The sequence below is a fragment of the Stomoxys calcitrans genome, chromosome 3 (assembly GCF_963082655.1).
Source record: "Stomoxys calcitrans chromosome 3, idStoCalc2.1, whole genome shotgun sequence".
NCBI classification, from domain to species: domain Eukaryota; kingdom Metazoa; phylum Arthropoda; class Insecta; order Diptera; family Muscidae; genus Stomoxys; species Stomoxys calcitrans.
The window spans coordinates 168,116,877-168,134,815 of NC_081554.1; the positions used below are offsets into that span (position 1 = coordinate 168,116,877).

The 17,939-nt window shown below is 33.8% G+C and overlaps 1 protein-coding gene across 1 annotated transcript in view; it reads right to left on the minus strand.

Moving 5' to 3' along the window:
• Positions 1–9,333: 9,333 nt before the first annotated feature.
• LOC106084977 (semaphorin-1A) overlaps positions 9,334–17,939 on the minus strand; it is a 1,175,174-nt gene continuing 1,166,568 nt past the window's right edge. The window contains exons 21-22 of the mRNA XM_059365678.1: positions 10,917–11,022; positions 9,334–10,874 (exon numbers count right to left, since the gene is read on the minus strand). Of these exons, the coding sequence (XP_059221661.1) occupies positions 9,443–10,874; positions 10,917–11,022 (1,538 nt within the window). The 3' untranslated portion in view covers positions 9,334–9,442. The remainder of the gene's footprint in view (positions 10,875–10,916; positions 11,023–17,939) is intronic.

The following is a 17,939-nucleotide window of genomic DNA, read 5'->3' on the forward strand; positions in this document are numbered from 1 at the left end:
TTAGTTCTGTTGGAAAAAATCTGGAAAATTATAAATATTTGCTGTTTCTTTTTTGGATAAGAAGTTCAATTCAGCTGGACAACAAGTTTGATAAATTGCAATTTTACTAGTAAACTCCAACTTTCTCGTTATTCATCTGAGAAAAAGTTAGCTGAATTCAGTTTTTTTTTAGCATTATCAGGTATTTTGACTGTCTATATGGATGAAAATAGTTTTCTGTATACAATTCAGCCGGACAAAAAGTTTGCTGAATTGCAATTTTAGTATTACATATAAATGTTTACGCTATTCAGCTAAGAAAAATATAACTAAATTTAGTTATGTTGTGGGAAATTCTAAAAATTGCACATTTTTGCTTCCATTTTGGATGAAAAGAGTTTTAAATTCAATTTAGCTGAACAAAAAGTTTGCTGAATTGCAATTTTACTAATAAATTCAAACTTTTTCGCAATTCAGCTGAGAAAACGTTTGCTGAATTTGGTTCTACTGTAAAAAATTTGAAAAATTACACATATTTTCTTTTTTTTTTTTAGATAAAAAGTGGTTTAATTCAATTCAGCTGGACAAGATGTTTGATTAATTGCAATTTTACTACTAAATTTAAACTTTTTCGCTATTCAGCAGAGAAAAAGTTAGCTGAATTCGGTTTTTTTAGCAATATCAGGTATTTTGACTGTCTATATGGATGAAAACAGTGTTCTGTATTCAATTCATCTGGACAAAAAGTTTGCTGAATTGCAATTTTACTAATAAATTCAAACTTTTTTGCTATTCAGCTGAGAAAATGTTTGCTGAATTTAGTTTTTTCAGGCAATTACAGGTATGTAACGTATTTTACCAGTTTATATGGATATAAAAGTGTTGTAAATTAAATTCAGCAAGATAAAAAGTTAGCTGAATTGAAATTCTAGTACTATATTCAAATTTTTTCGCTATTCAGCTGGGAAAAAGTTAGCTGAATGTGGTTGTTAGGGCGATATTAGATACATAACTTAATACAGCTCTAAAATCCCGCCCTATATGGAAGAAAAAAAGTTTAAAGTTAAAAATTTGCTGAATTATAATTTTATTACCGTATTAAATTTTTCTTCAGTATTCAGCTGAGAAAAAATTAGCTGAATTTGATTGCAAACAGTTTGCTGAGTTTGCTGAATTGTAATTTTATTACTGTATTCAATTTTTGTCAGTATTCAGCTGAGAAAAAATTAGTACACATAAAAAAGTTCTGTAAATTCAATTCAGCTAGACAACCAGATTGCTGACTTGTAATTTTATAACAATATATGCTGGGAATGACAAGATTTATCCTATTCTGCAAACCAAAATTTAGCTGAATTTAGTATCTAATGCAAATATTTGGAATTTGTTTACTCCTCTTTTTTGGTTTCTCTGTTTTTGCTTTCTTTTTCCCATTTCTATTTAACATATTTCCCCCTCCCTTGTTGTCATTTGCGCTTCTACGTTCTAAAGTGTTTTAATTTTTTTTTTTTGCTTTTTTTCTTTTTGTTGTTCATAATGTTTTTTTAGTTAATATTTTTTCTATGAAAGAATCGCATCTAAGTTAATAGTTTCATCATAAATGTTTGTGTTAGGTTTCTGGTATTTTTTTATTTTGTTATAAATATATATTTTTTTTGTTTGTTGGTTGGTAATTATTAAAGTATGCTTGTTGTTGTTATTATTATTATTATTACTATATATGTTTTAATGTTTATGTATATATATATATAAAAGTCTATTTGGTTACATAACATTACTAATCGCAAAAAGAAGTGTCGTTTTAAATATTGAAATTGGAGTATGTGTTTATGTTAGTGAGTGATTGAGTGAGTGAGTGAGTGGGGGCGGTTCAGGGGAGGAGCTTGCTTTATGTGATATTCCTTTAGGTTGGGGGGGACAAAGGTCGTTGTAGGGAGCAGATTTTTCTGGGGATGGGTTTTTTTTCATATAAATTTATCTTTTATATCATTTCTTCCTATAGATTTTTTTCGTTTTTTTTTTTGAATTTTATTTGTTTTATATAATATTTTTTATATTTTTCGCTTTTGGTTTTGTTATTTGTAAAAAACGCGGCTAAAACTACTGCTACAATGTAATAATGGAATTTTGTTGTTTTTGTTTCTTGTCTTCTTTATTATTATTATTATTATTAATTTTTGTTGTTGCATTAAATATATTTTCATCTACCTTAGAGATTATGAGTTTTTTTAGTTTTAAATTAATTTTTAATGAGTTTTCTGTTTTCTTCTTTTTTTAATTATATATGCTATTTATAAATGTAAAATATACAAGTTTAATTACAAAATGTGTTGTTTTTTTTTTTTAATTTAGCATTAACAATTTTTCTTTTATAATCTGCTGATTTTTTGGTTTTGTTTTAAATCATAAATGGTTTGTTGTATTTAAATAATTTTTACTGTTGCTTTTTAGGTTTTTCTTCTGTAATGGTAACTTTATAATCAGTTTTTTTGCTTAGCAAATGGTTTTTGTTTTCTTTACAAATTATTGATTTTTTTGTTATTTTCTTTTAAGCATCATTTTTAATTATGTAGCTGTGTGTTTTTGGGTTTGTTAGGGTTTTGGAATTAAAAATCATTTTTTTTGTCTTTTCTTCCCATATGTTTTCTTATTGGTTTTTGTTTTGCATGGAAAATTGATTTGTAGTACAATATATCGTTTGTCATGATTTTGTAGCCCTTTATTTGAGTGGTTATTTGCTTTTTGAAAATGATTTGTAGTACAATAAATCTTTGTCTTCTGTGGTTACTAGGGGAGGAGGATTAATATCTTGTTCTCCCTTATTTGCTTTTGTTTTTGTTCTTCATCTCTGGCTATGTGTGTTTGTGTTAGTGTAAGTTTATCTAAATTTCTTTCAAGTTTTCTAATTTGTTATATATTTGTTGTTGTATATTTTTTTTTTTGTAATCTAAATATTTTGCAATAGTCATGCAAAAAAATCAATAAAATATATAAAAAAAATATATAAAAATTTGTAGCAAAGAAAATTAGGTTTTATTAAAATTGTTAACAAAAATTGTTGTTGCTGTAAAGTATTTGTTGTAGTTGTTCATTCTATATTTCTTTAATATGCAATGCAGCCATAAGTCATTTGTTGTGTTTTCTGCTCTTTTAAGGGGCAAAATGCTTAGTGGCTAGGACTAGGGATTCCTTTTATTAAAAAAAAGGTTTCTTGTTTTAGTTACTCTTTTGGGATAAATATTAGTTTATGGTTGCTCTTTCTGTTGTAAATCGAAGTGAATAAATTTTTGTTTTATTGTTCAACATTTGCTGTCTTTTGTTTTGTAGTGTCTGTATGTGTTTTTTTCATGTATGTTTAAGTTTTGTTATTTATTTTTTAACAAAATAAAAACCTTTTTCTTGTTGTTTCTATGTACATTTGATAAATCCCTAAACTAGCAATGTATGCTTGATGTTTTCAATATTTACTTTTCATTTTTGTTTTTGTATTGTATCATTTAGCAAATAAAATTCTATGGTTTATGGTTTTTTGTAGAATTTTCTGGTATTAATTTATTGTGTTATGAGTAAAAGCTCTTTTTTCATTCAAGATTCGAAGATGGTGATGATGAGATTTAGTATTACTCAAGAAAACTTTCTGAAAATTGAATTGTGTATTTATAATCAAACAAACTAAGATGCTATCCCAAGGTTAGCGGTTATGAAGGATTCATAAGTAACAGAAAGTATGTAGCGAGTAAAATATATTTGTTCTGCTCTGATACTTAAGGAACACCTTTTATTCGTTTGTTTTTACGCCACTTACATCTGCCACTGCCGACCGAGCGGGCCACCTCCCATTATGTAGGGATGCATAAACCCCATAGTTCGGGCTATGGAGGGTTAGTAGAGGTTAATGGTAATACGGGCTACAGAAATTTCACAGCCAGTTAGATCAACATCTAAAGCAACACAGATATTACACAACAATGAAAGTACAATAAATATGAACAGTCTTCTCTGGCAACTTCTACAACAAACTAGAGACGAAGTATAAAAGAGAGACCTTGCATACTCTAGATTGAAGCGTTTCAGAACTCCTGAGTTTCATGATAAATTTCGTACTGCAAGAAGAATAGTAAATAGCACGATGAAAGGATCAAAACTTGAATATTGTTCATCGAAACTTAGTTCTGCAGCAGATACAAAATGCAATTGGAAAGTCATACGTGAGATTGGAGTTGGGAAATCTAGATCTATTTCACACTACCATGGAGATATAGACGAACTTAATGAGTTTTTCGTCGATGTTTCCACCATATAGATAGACATCTCATTTCTTACTAATAACTCAACGCGTAATGATAACATAGATGTAAATAATATAGATCTGAAATTTATTCGCACAATTCTTTCCCACCTTCTTCCTTATTTAAGTACGTTTTTAATTTCATTCTGATTTTTAGTACCTATCCAAAACCATTTGGAAACGTGCTAAAATAATTCTTATCCCTAAATCTTGTACGGAATTCCGCCCAATTTCCATTCATTATTAGGTTAAGTTAGGTTGAAAAGAAGGTGCAGATATTAGTCTGCCCCGTGCCACTATAGACATACACTTAAGCCAGTAATCGGCTTGTTTTGCGCTCTTAAATCCATTCTTTGTTAACTCTCAAAAGTATTTAGAAAAATTGTGCACCAACAAATGTCGGAATATCTCAACTGGGAATCTTTGATGTCTGTTGGGCAGACTGGGTTTCGTGTTGTTATATGGCTCCGAGGTATGAGTACTTCTGAAAACAGATGAGGTTTTGCTTGGAGTGTTTGAGAGAAAGATTCTTCGTTAAATAAATGGACCAGTTTGCGTTTATGCAGAATATAGGCGTCGTATGAACCACGAGCTGTATGACGACGATAGCATAGTTACACGCATCAAAATACAACGGCTGCGTTGGCTAGATCATGTTGTCAGAATGGAAGAGGAAGCTGCAGCAAAGAAGTCTTTTGAAGGCAAACTTGGTGGTACACGCAAAGCGGGATGACCAAAAGCCCGATGGAAAGATCAAGTGGTGGGAGACACCTCGAAACTTGGTGTCAGAGATTTTAGAATAAGCGCAGAAGATTATGGAGCTTGGAATGCTGTTCTATATTCGGCTAGTGGAACAAATGTCATAGCCAATTTATGTAATGTTAGAAGGCCAGCTTATATTTATGAAAAAGGCACAAACTTTATACCTTGATGCGATGTTCACTCGAAAACATCAGCTATATTCAGTTATGACATTTAAACTTTCTAAAGAATTTTGAACTTCCAAAATATTACGAAAATTCATTGAAAAATACTTTGCGATATCTGTGGCAAATTTTCAGTTAGGTTAACCAGAATTCAGGTATGGTTTATCAGTATTCAATATTGCGAGGGTTGTTTCTTTCTATAATTTTTCAAGTAATATATATGTTGTAGATAGTTTCATCAGTAAGACGTATTTTGCTGTTGTGTTAAAATTTATTTTAAATTTCTGTTATAATTTTCATACAATGTTTATATGAATTGTTGAAAAAAGTATGAAAAAATTACAATGTTTGAAAAGCACTCAATAAATCCTCATAAAAATAATAAAATGGCACAATTTTTTTTTAGTATTAATATACATCTCAATGTTAAAGTCACCATTCCAAATATGGTAATGAACATAAAAAAAATCGAAAAAATTAAACATAATATTATTAATATTTTTAAAGATTTACAACTGTGTTCACAAAACTTAAAACAGCTTTATAGTAGGTTTATTTGACAGTTCTATAAAGCAAATCTCTTAAATAAGCCTACTTCAACGCTACTTTAAATTTTGTGAATATGGGAATTAGCTTTTATGTATAATACATAACTAACTTTATGATATTGTATGTAGTTATAAATTCAAGAAGATACTCAAGCCTAAGCTACAGTTGAAGGTATAAATATGTACGAAAAAATACTCAGTTCATAAAAAGGAACATTCTGTCTTTAATATTATCATTCATGATATGGTAATAAGAATACCAATGACTTGGAATTTTTAGTTTAATTTACATTAAAATACTTGCACACTTTAGAGTCTTGAGCAAAACCTAAAAACAGGGGCTATGCGGAATTGATTGAATGTCATACCTAGTCTAAAACAATTCCTTTAGTAGTTTTACAAAGTTTTTAAAATTGTAAGGAGATTGAAAAAATTAATTTCATGCACACAGAAACGCAAATAACCTATTCTTATATTCGAAGCAATAGACACTTTATTCAGCTACCAGATCAATTTCCTTTATAGACCAATACGTTTTCAATATAAAAAATATGATTGCACACATAGAGTATATAGAAAAATTTTAAAACCATGGTCACCAGGTCAGTAAAAACTAATTAATTATGTGGCAAAATCAAATCCAATGCTTGGAGAAATTTATAAGCAGATTTTTTGTTATTAGATATTTTTGGTGAAAGACTAATAAGTTCCTTTAATATGTAATCGACTGCACACATAAATCCATGTACCATATTCGTAAATGAGAGATGATAGAGAGGATTTCTGTGTTTACAATGTATTCAGATCAATTCGTTTTATGATTAAGGGCAATTTTCAAAAAGCCTTTATAAAATATATCTTTACTGATTTTAACTGGATACAAACATAAATGCATAGCAAATAAAAGTTTAATGGAATTGGAATTGTCATATTCACGGTAGGAAGCGTGTTACAGAAATGCTTAAATTGTTTGGGTGTGCAGAGCTTTAGGCGCTTAAAGACTTTTTTCTTACTGCAAGATTTTTTCATTAATTTTTAATATATAAACGGAGAAATGCGAATCAACAACATAAGTCACCTAATACACACTAGCAAACATTTTTTACGAGCGCCAGAAATGTTTATATGTGCAAAGCTTCAAGTCTATTCTAGATGATTTAATTCTTTCTTGCTTTTCTTAAAAAAGATTAAAATCTTTAAGAATTTTTTTACCTTTGTTTTTTAAATGAATTGATACATAAAAATTGCATTAATTGTCACATTCCCATAGGAAAGCCCTTTTAAGGACTGCTTTAACTATTCATGTGTGCAGAGTTTAGAGGTTTTATGGGCTTTTCATTATTGATAAATTTTTGAGTTGAATATTTTTCAATATACAGAAAGAAGAATTGATATGGACCAACTGCATTAAACGTCGTGTTCACAGTAGAAAACATTGTCGATAACTGCACAAATTATTTATGTGTGAAAGCATTTTACTATATTATAGATCTTTTCACTTCTGTAAGATTTTTATTGAAAAAGTTTTATAATGTAATGCGAATAAATCGCTTATAAAACTTTGCAATGAATTGATATCGAAAAACTGCATTAGTTACCACAATTACAGCAAAAAACACGGTAGAGGCCTGTTTAGATTGTTAATGTGTGCCGAACTTTGAGAGTGTTTTATGCTCTTTTATCATTCTCAAATTTTCCATTGAATATTTAATATTTTAAAACATTCGAAAATATATCGGAATAATCGCTGATTGGATTTCAAAAGAATTCATATGGGTTAACTGGTTTAATCGTCTGCTTCACAGTAATAAACATTGTTGAAGCCTGCAAAAATTGTTCATGTGTGCAAGGGTTCCAGCATATTATATATATCTTCTGTAGGATATTTCTTGAGAAAGATTCTAATTTATGATGTAATGTAAAGCGAATAAATCGCTTGTAGAACTTTACAATTCAAATCGAAAAATTGAGTTGATATCGAAAAACTGCTTAAATTGTCATATTCACATTAGAAAACACAGCTGAGTAGTGTTAAATTTGTCTATGTGTGCAAAACTTTAAATGATTTAGAGACTTATTTTTTATCCCGTCATGTAATGCGAATAAAACACATGTAGAACATTGCAATGAATTGATATGGAAAAACTTAATTATAGTATTCGCAGCAAAAATAAAAGTAGAATACTGCGTACATTGTTCATGTGTGCAGAATTTTGAGTGTTTTTAGGCTGTTTTTTTATAAAATCACTGATTTTATAAAGAATTGATATAGGTCTGGTTCACAGTTGAAAAAATTGTCGATACCTGTAAAAATTTTTCATATGGGCGAGGAATCTAGCATATTAGAGATCTTTTAATTTTTGTAGGATTTTTTTTTGAGAAAGGTTCTAATTTATAATGTAATGAGAATAATTCGATAATTAAACTTTACAATCAATTGATATCGAAGCTATCGCATTCCTAGGAGAAAACACAGGTGAGAAATGTCAGAACTGTTCATGTGTGTAAAGTTTTAAATGCTTAAGAGACTTTGTGACTTTTTATCATTTTTTTTTTAATATTTTGCATCAATTTTCCGAATAAGTGTTAACAATTTTTAAAAAGAATTGATACAGAAATGTCACCTATACCGTGAGATTTATAAATAAAAGTTTTGTCAAATACTGGAAAAATTTGTCATGTGTGCAGAAGTTGAAAAAATATTTGAAACATTCAACAAAATATTGAAATAATTTTAAAAATGAACTGTAACTTTTTTAAACGAATTGATACAGAAAATAAGTGATTATCGGAGGCTTTCGATATGAAAGTTCTTTCGATTGCAAAAAAAGACATTCATGTGTGCAGCCTTATGGATCTAAAACGGTATTTTAAAATTTCATAACTCTAGAGAATCATTTTTCCAAGTCAGTGTTTACATGTTTTTTTTTTAAAGATTTTATATAGAAAATTAACTTTTATCCAAAGGCTCTCAACACCAACTTTTATCGAATGTAGTTGTAATGTAATTGAAAATATATTTTGAACTAATTATTAATAAATATTTTCAAAAATCAGGCCCAAAAAGTTCAAAGGAATTGATATAGAAATTTGGCCTAGATCGGAACGTTCTAAATTGGAATTTCTTTCGAACAGTGAACAAGATTTTCATGTGTGCAAGGGTCTGAAACTCATGTTCGATTTTTATTGAAGGCGTTTTTTGATGTTAAGGATCTGTTATTTTAAAAAGATTCATAAATGAAACTTTTAACGAATACTGACAGACATTCTCATATATGCAGACAAATGCCATGCTAAATTTATTTATCTTACATCTTTCATATTTGTTAGCTTTGGAAATTAATTTTTCCATTTCATAGGCTATAATGCGTGTATATTTCTTCTGGGCCTTAAGTGCTTTTCAAACATGCTTTACTCTACAATTTTCTTAATATTTTTCCTATTAAGTCTTATAATGAATATGGCTTCATTGAAATGATTTTAAATGTTTAATTTTACAAGTCCAAAGTTTTGTTTTCTTGAAGTTGTTCTCATTCCAGCTTGGTGCTCTTTGGTTTATCATCCATCACCATAATCATTTTCAGAGTTTTTGCTTTTATTGATGGTGTGTGTTTTTGGTGTTAGTGTGTATGTATGGGTGTGTGTGGGTGTGTGTTCTTGCACTAAAATAAATGAAATGTGGTTATACTTTTCCGTAGATGTCAATAAATATCATTCTCATCCCAATCAACCGATTGCAATACCAATTTATCCAATTCCTTGGAATCACCGGAACTGCTATTACGCCGACGTCTTTTACGATGCAAATTCGACCATTTACGATTCAGATGCACCATTTGGGGGGCGGCAAACATGGCAGCAGCAGCAGCACTCAATTTTGTGGGAGTAATGGCATTTGTCAAAGTCCCAGCCAACGAAGTGGACTGCAATGGCTGTTGATGTATGGAATTCGAACTGGAATTACCATTCGAGGAACTTATGGTGAAAGTCTCACGATTGCTGAAGAGATATTTACGTGATTGTGGTGGCATATCGGAACGTGACTTGGCCGAAGCATATGAGGAGGAATTGTAATTGCTATAATGAGGAGCTGAATGCTGGGAATTGAGTTTATGTTTCTGTTGTTGTTGATGTTGTTGATGCTGCAAGGAGGATGAAGAATTGAGATGATTATGTTGTTGCTGATGCTGCTGCTGCTGTTGTTGTTTTCTGTAGGGTGTATCATAGGGTGGAGGTGGTGTTATCATGGCCAAGGATGAGGAATCATCTTCCATATCGCGCCCCAATTCCAGGGGATGTTGATCGGAGCAGGCTTCTCTAAAGATTTCCTCCTCATTCTGCTCTCTTTGAAACATACGACGATGAGACTGCTGATATTGCTGCTGTGGTACATGGTGATCTTTATGATTTTGTTGTTGTTGCTGCTCCTGCTGATATTCTAAGGAAAATATGGGATATGAGTAGGGTGGTGTATAGACCATGCCATTATTATAAATGGCATGGGTCTCATCATCTTCATCTTCCTCATCATCGTCATCATCATCATTGTAATCGGTTGAGGAGGGCAAAAACTGATTCGTTGTGGAGTTAGCTTGGACAGGTGTGACAGGAACGGATTTAGCCAAAGAGCTTCTATGCCTACGGCTACTGTTGCTATGGATATTATTGCAGCCATTTTGGTGGCTGTTGCTATGGCCATTGCTATTGTGATGATGGTGATGTCTATGTCTATTACGTTTTGTCTCTAATTTATTATGCTGATGATTAGTTGTTGTTGTAGAATTAGTAGTTGTTGCTGTAGTAGTTTTAGCTAATCCCTTAGCCTTTTCGTTTGTTTTATTGGCAGTGTTGTTTGTTGTTGTTGTTGTTGTTTTTGTTGACTTTGTTCTACAATATGGCATAGTAGCGGGAGCCTTGTGCTCATCTAAATTTATATTGGGAGGATCCGTTTCGCCATTTGTGGCAGCCAATGAACCATTTGCCCCATTGCCTTCGGCTGCCTCCAACTCATTACCAGCTAGCGATCCTGTTTCTGCTGAAGCTGTTGCGTTTGCTGTTGCTGTTGCTGATGTTGATTTTGCATTATTAGATGTTGTTTTGATTAGTGGCATTGATTTGGTATTAGTGATCAATCAATCACGATATATGTAACTACAATTCTTAGGGCTCTCTTGCGGTGATGGACTGCTGGATGGTGGTGCTGGACTAGAACTACTATTTGACATAACGGGCGATGATGCCGAACTGGAGTGTTGTGGACTATTGGAACGGTGTTGAGTTACTGTAAGAAGAAATACCAAAAAAACAACAACAAAATAAACATTATGGACACATGAAGAATTGGGAAAGAAATTGCTATTAAATGGTTAGAAAATTTTCTATGTAGGAAGAATGCTAAAGAAAGAGTTGAAGGAATTAAAATTAAAATTAAATAAAAAGAAAAAAACTAGAGATTTTTGACCAGTTCGTTAACGATTTGGAGAATTGTTAAAAAAAACTCTTTTCTTATAGTTAAAAAACATGTTCATACTAAGATTTCTATAGAAATCTCCAAAAAAATCAGTTTTCTGTAACTTGGAAATTTTTATATATTTTGTACAGTTTGGACTTTGGAGCTTTAATTCTAAAGGTCATATCTTGCGCCGCATAATCCCCAATTTGCCATTCATTATGTTCCTAGTAGCCTGAGTAGCTAACAGACACTTTCAGATTGCAAATTGATTGATAATATTCAAAGTTATGGGTCAATATCTAGAAGAGTTCAGATATTAATATTAATCATACGCCACCCGGGTAGATTTATAAAAGGTGATGTTTTAGCTATTATTTTTTTTTTTTTTGGCATCATTGGATTATACAGTTCACGCACGTTTCAAGTTTCGTTTCACTGTCAAACATCATCAGTTTGGTAGATAATTCAACCATAAATCGTCTTAATAACGAACGACGCTTGGAAATTATTGAATTTTATTATCAAAATGCGTGCTCTGTTAAGAATGTTCATCGCGCGCTTCTTCCATTGAACGACGAAGCTCATTTTTTGAGTCAATGGTTACATAAATAAGCAGAATTGTCAATTTTGGAGTGAAGATCAGCCAGAAGCATTGCAAGAGCCACCAATGCATACAGAAAAGGTCACAGTTTGGTGCGGTGTATGGGCTGGTGGCTTCATTGGACCGTACTTCTTCAAAGATGATACGAATCGTAACGTAACTGTGCAAGAGCTTGACTTGCATGACATGTGGTTTCAACAACACAGCACACGTAACAATGGACTTATTGAGTCCATTTTTTATTTTTCTTTCGGGACCGGTCAATTGGACATTTAATTTTTCTTTCGGGACCGGTCAATTGGCCGCCTAGATCGTGCCATTTATCGTGCCTTAAGACTATTTTTGTGGGACTATGTTAAAGCTCATGTCTATACAGATAATCCCGCTTCAATCGGGGTATAGGAAGACAATATTGAAGCGTTTATTCGTGAGATATCGACCGATGTTTAAAAGAGAATGCCAAAATTGGACTTAGCAGATGGACCATTTGAGGCGCAGTTACTGTTAACATTTGCATGAAATAATCTTCAAACATTATTTGGAACTTACTATCGATTTGAATAAACATTTCATGCATTTTTTGCATTTGTTGCAGCAAAGGTTCGCACTCGTCTTAGTTTGGCGAGAAACATACGTTCTGATACTGCACGAAAGTTGGAGATCGGAAACTGCAAACACAAGAGGTGGCAATGGCATTCTCCACTCGGCTTACCTAATTGCTTAAAGAAAGCGCTCCCTGTCCCAATAGAATAGCAGCCCAATGTCAAACCATTACCCACTCCATGGAAAAAGCCGCAACATCCGTACTTGGGTACCAAAAGCCTCCCCGTGGAACCCACTGTACGACCAGGAGTGTCCAAAAGCTACTGAAGCCATGACTGCGGGGTACATGGCAACCGTACAGTCCGTAGCAATGCGCGGAATGAAGGAGAGTTATCGGGAGGAAAGGAGACAGGAAAAAGTCTTTTACACAGATAGAAACAGGAGATGGAATGACGAGAGTGTGAGCGAGCCGATATGTTCAGCAGCCAGAATAAAGTCCGAAAATTATATCAAAGAATTAAACATCAAACCGATGGCTTTGGTACAGGCACATCCTCATGCAGAGACAAAAAAGGAAATCTGGTAATTGATACAGATAGTGTGCCGAGGATATGGAAAGAGTCTTTTTCCCAGCTGCTGGTATCCGATGATGAAGGTCATGAGTATAACGCAGATCCAATCCGTGATGATCGTATAAGATGTGCACTAACTGATCAAAACGGCTCAAAACAATAAGGCAGCAGGAGCCGATGGGTTGCTGGTTGATCTGATAAAGACCGGAGGCGACACGCTCAATAACTTCCGTTATTGTAGGGATTTTTTGTTCTGTATAAAGTCGATCATAGCCCTACCTCTTACGCCAAAAACACCACCCAAAACCAAAAGTGGACTGATCGGGACAATAGTATGGAGATGGAGAGTAGAATACAAATATTAACATTTGTGTCTTAGTACCCAACAGTCCGCCTAAACCCCAAACTCCACCAAACAGATATATTGGACGTCCATATCAATATGAGGCTCAAATGAAAGATATTCTGGAGTAGATTACGAATCGGGCATACAAAATCAGATGGAAGTATAGGGGGTCGCCCTACCCCCCAAAAACACCCCAAATGGGCATATGAATGTTTGTTTGTTCCTTTGAATCAAAAACGGTGAAAATTTTAAGAAAATCGGTTCGTAGGTTACATCATTTGTCGATATCCGATGGGGTCGGACCCTCCTCCATAACGACACCCGAAACCGAAAGTGGGGCGGTAGGCACAATATGGGTATCAAATGAAAGGTCTTGGGGATTATAAAACTAATATCGTATTAAAATTTGGGTCCAAGTACCCAGTGGGCCGCACCAATCCCAAAACCCATCTAAACAGATATATTGGACGTTCATGTCAATATGGGGCTCAAATATGGCATTCGAAATTAGGTCCAAGTAATGGGAGGTTGTCCCACCCCAAATATCTCCAAATAGCCCCAAATGGGCATATAATCTTACCACGACTATACGGGACCCAAACAAAATGTGTTTGGGAGAAGATTACGAATATGACATTAAAATTTGCGTTCAAGTCTAGGTTGACCATACAAAAAGTTCACAGAACATGTTGTCTTGGCATAGGCGGAGCGATGAGGACCACGCCCACTAGGGCACTGGAGACTATTCTAGATATCCGACTCATTGACATACAGATGAGGTGTGAGAGGCAGCCTCTGCGGCTATGGGACTTAAGGCGATGGGAGAATGGATTGAGGATGGGAGAAGCTCATCTCATTGCGGTATAATCGAGGCGACGATAGGAAACCTAGAAAGAAGGGAAGAGGTTTCCGATCGGATACCAAAGATGAACCTTGAAGTCGAGTGCGAGGCACTGCTGCCATTGGCACAGCCTGGGATTGAGGAAACCCTAGTATTGCCATCTGGAAGATCATGTTACACGAATGGATCAAAGCAAGAGGACAGAGTGGGCCTGGGGGTTTACATGGAGAACCCAGGGACTGAGATCTGTTTTAATAATGACCATAATACGGTGCTGCAGGCGGACATCCGGGCGATCATGGAATGCGTGAAGTGGCGTGATGCTAATGCGAGGACGTTGAGTGTGAACATCTTTACCGACAGTAAAATTGCCATAAGGGTAATATTAACCAGGACGGTAAGGTCACGAACAGTCCTACAGTGTAAAAAGGAGATTAACATCTTCTCTGAGGATGGCACGATCCGCATCGTTTGGGTGCCGGGCCATAGCGGAGTAAGGGGAAATGAAATGATTTGGCGGTGAAGGCCAGAGGACTGCCGTCAATAAACTTGGTTAACCCGAAGCCTTTCGGGTCGACGCAGTCCGATTTAAGGGAGTGGGCGAAGAATGCGCATGCAACATTGTGGAACAGCGAAAATCCTATGGGGGGATCCAGATCGTGAGAATACGAGGCAATTACTGAAAGGAAGCAAGAAGGAGGTCAGTATAGCCGTTGGTATCATAACTGGACACATAGGACTACGAGCTCACTGCGGCAAGTGATACCATTTGTAGGGCATGCGGGGAAGATGATGAGACGTTGCAGCAATTCCTTTGTCATTGCCCGGCTTTCGCGTCTAAAAGATACCGGCACTTAGGTGGAAACACAATACCAGACATGAATCAACTAAGGGAAGTCGTATTGAAAACAATTAAGAATTTTGTAAGTACCACGGAATACCTAACTTAAAAAATTTCTTGTTAGAGGTTACTTTAAAGTTTTTAGAGCGCACAACAAGCCGTTTACTGGCTTAAGTGTATGTCCATAGTGGCATGGGGCGGATTAATATCTGGACCCACTTTTCAACCTAACCTAAGCAAAAACACCGCAATGCTTATTTTGATTATTGGGATTTCTTTATGTTTATTGCAAATACAGACTTGGAAGTTAATATACAAATAATCTAAAGACACCAAAAATTAATATAAATCATACGCACCCAGTTCCAAGTTTAAATAACTTGTTTTTACTGAAGAAATGTTACAAAATGAAATGTTAAAATATCATTCTAGTTATCTTAAGCTTTTAAAAAATAAATTTAACTTTTTCTTCAATTATTCAAATCGTTTTCGAAATGCAGTGAAAATCCTTAATATGCCCATAATATCTATAACATAAACTTAGATGAGAGATTTGATGATGTATGAAAGAATGACACATGACATAAGTGATTCAATACGAATTAGCTGATGAGTATGAGCTGAAAGCTTAGGCTTGAAATGATTGATGGATAGATTACTAATGAAGAAGCTTGTTTAGGTTAGTGCTTTGTTAGAATGACTGAAAACAATAAGGTGTTAGTAAATGTCCCTAAGTGAAGTGATCTTAAGGTTTTTGTAGCCCTAAAAAATTGTTAGTAACTATTTAATTGCATTTGGTTTTTTTTTTTTTTTGTTTTTTTCATTCTTAGGTTAGTGGTGATTGTAATGTCAAAGTTATGGGCATTTTACCTCCAGAAAATATGAAGTTTTCATTATAGTTGTTGAAATTAGGGTACTTGCTCTCCTCGGGACTCATCTCTATTTAAAAAAAAAGTAAATGGTAATATAGGACAAAGCATATATAAAATTTGTGACAAAATTATTTCCATATATAGACGTAATTGAAAGAGTTAGGGGGCATAAAATAGTTAGATAGTTAAGTTTAAAGGAAACAGAAAACACTAAATAAGGAAGAAGAAGAAAGTATTGCATAAAAGATAAACGAACGTTTATAGGAAATTATTAGTGAATAAATTTTAGAAAAATTCATAATACAATAAACCAGAAGACAAAATCATTCACAATAGCTTAGAAATAAGAACAAGAAAATATTGAGGGGGAAGATTTGAAAAAGATCTATTCTATAACCTTTGAGGGTCAGAGGGTCAAATTCATTCATTTTAGCTTATAAATAAGAAAAAAAATATTAAAAAATCTATTCCATAGACTTTTGAGGGGTTGACCCTTTAATAGCTTCGAAGTTATTTAGAAGTGAAATTTTACTTAAGAAAAATCTATTTATTCATGGAGCAAAAGAACAACATTTGTAAGAAACATATATAAACAAGTAAAAGCGTGCTAAGTTCGGCCGGGCCGAATCTTATATACCCTCCACCATTGATGGCATTTGTCGAGTTCTTTTTCCGGCATCTCTTCTAAGGCAAAAAAGGATATAAGAAAAGATTTGTACTGCTATTAGAGCGATATCAATATATGGTCCTGTTTGGACCACAATTTAATTATATGTTGGAGACCTGTGTAAAATGTCAGACAATTCGAATAAAAATTGCGCCCTTTGGGGGCTCAAGAAGTATGGTTGCCCAAAAAGTAATTGCGGATTTTTCATATGGTCGGCGTTGACAAATTTTTTCACAGCTTGTGACTCTGTAATTGCATTCTTTCTTCTGTCAGTTATCAGCTGTTACTTTTAGCTTGCTTTAGAAAAAAAGTGTAAAAAAAGTATATTTGATTAAACTTCATTCTAAGTTTTATTAAAAATGCATTTACTTTCTTTTAAAAAATCCGCAATTACTTTTTGGGCAACCCAATAAAATAGAGAGATCGATTTATATGGGAGCTGTATCGGGCTATAGACCGATTCAGACCATAATAAACACGTATGTTGATGGTCATGAGAGAATCCGTCGTACAAAATTTCAGGCAAATCGGATAATAATTGCGACCTCTAGGGGCTCAAGAAGTCAAGTCCCCAGATCGGTTTATATGGCAGCTATATCAGGTTCTGAACCGATTTGAACCTTATTTCACACAGTTGTTGAAAGAAAAAATAAAAAACGTCATGCAAAATTTCAGCCAAATCAGATAGGAATTGCGCCCTCTAGAAGCTCAAGAAGTCAAGTCCCCAGATCTGTTTATATATGACAGCTATATCAGGTTATAAACCGATTTGAACCATACTTGGCACAGTTGTTGGATATCATACCAAAATACTAGGTGCAAGATTTCATTCTAATCAGATAAGAATTGCGCACTTTAGAGGCTCAAGAAGTCAAGACCCAAGATCGGTTTATATGGCAGCTATATCAGGTTATGGACCGATTTGAACCATACTTGGGACAATTATTGGATATCATAACAAAATACTAGGTGGAAAATTTCATTCCAATCGGATAAGAATTGCGCACTCTAGAGGCTCAAGAAGTCAAGACCCAAGATCGGTTTATATGGCAGCTATATCAAAACATGGATCGATATGGCCCATTTACAATACCAACCGACCTACACTAATAAGAAGTATTTGTGCAAAATTTCAAGCGGCTAGCTTTACACCTTCGTTGAAATCACGCTACAGTCTTTAAAAATAGAGATATTTAGCTGTAACTTTGCACAGATCCGTTTTTTTTTTGTCCATAAGCAGGTTAAGTTCGAAGATATGCTATATCGGACTATGTTTTGATATAGCCCCCATATAGACCGATCGGCCCATTTAGGGTCTGAGGCCCATAAAAGCCACATTTATTACCCGATTTTGCTGAAATTTGGGACAATGAGTTGTAGGAGTTCCTTCGACATCCTTCTTCAATTTGGCCCAGGTCGGTCAAGATTTGGATATAGCTGCCATATAGACCGATCTCTCTTTA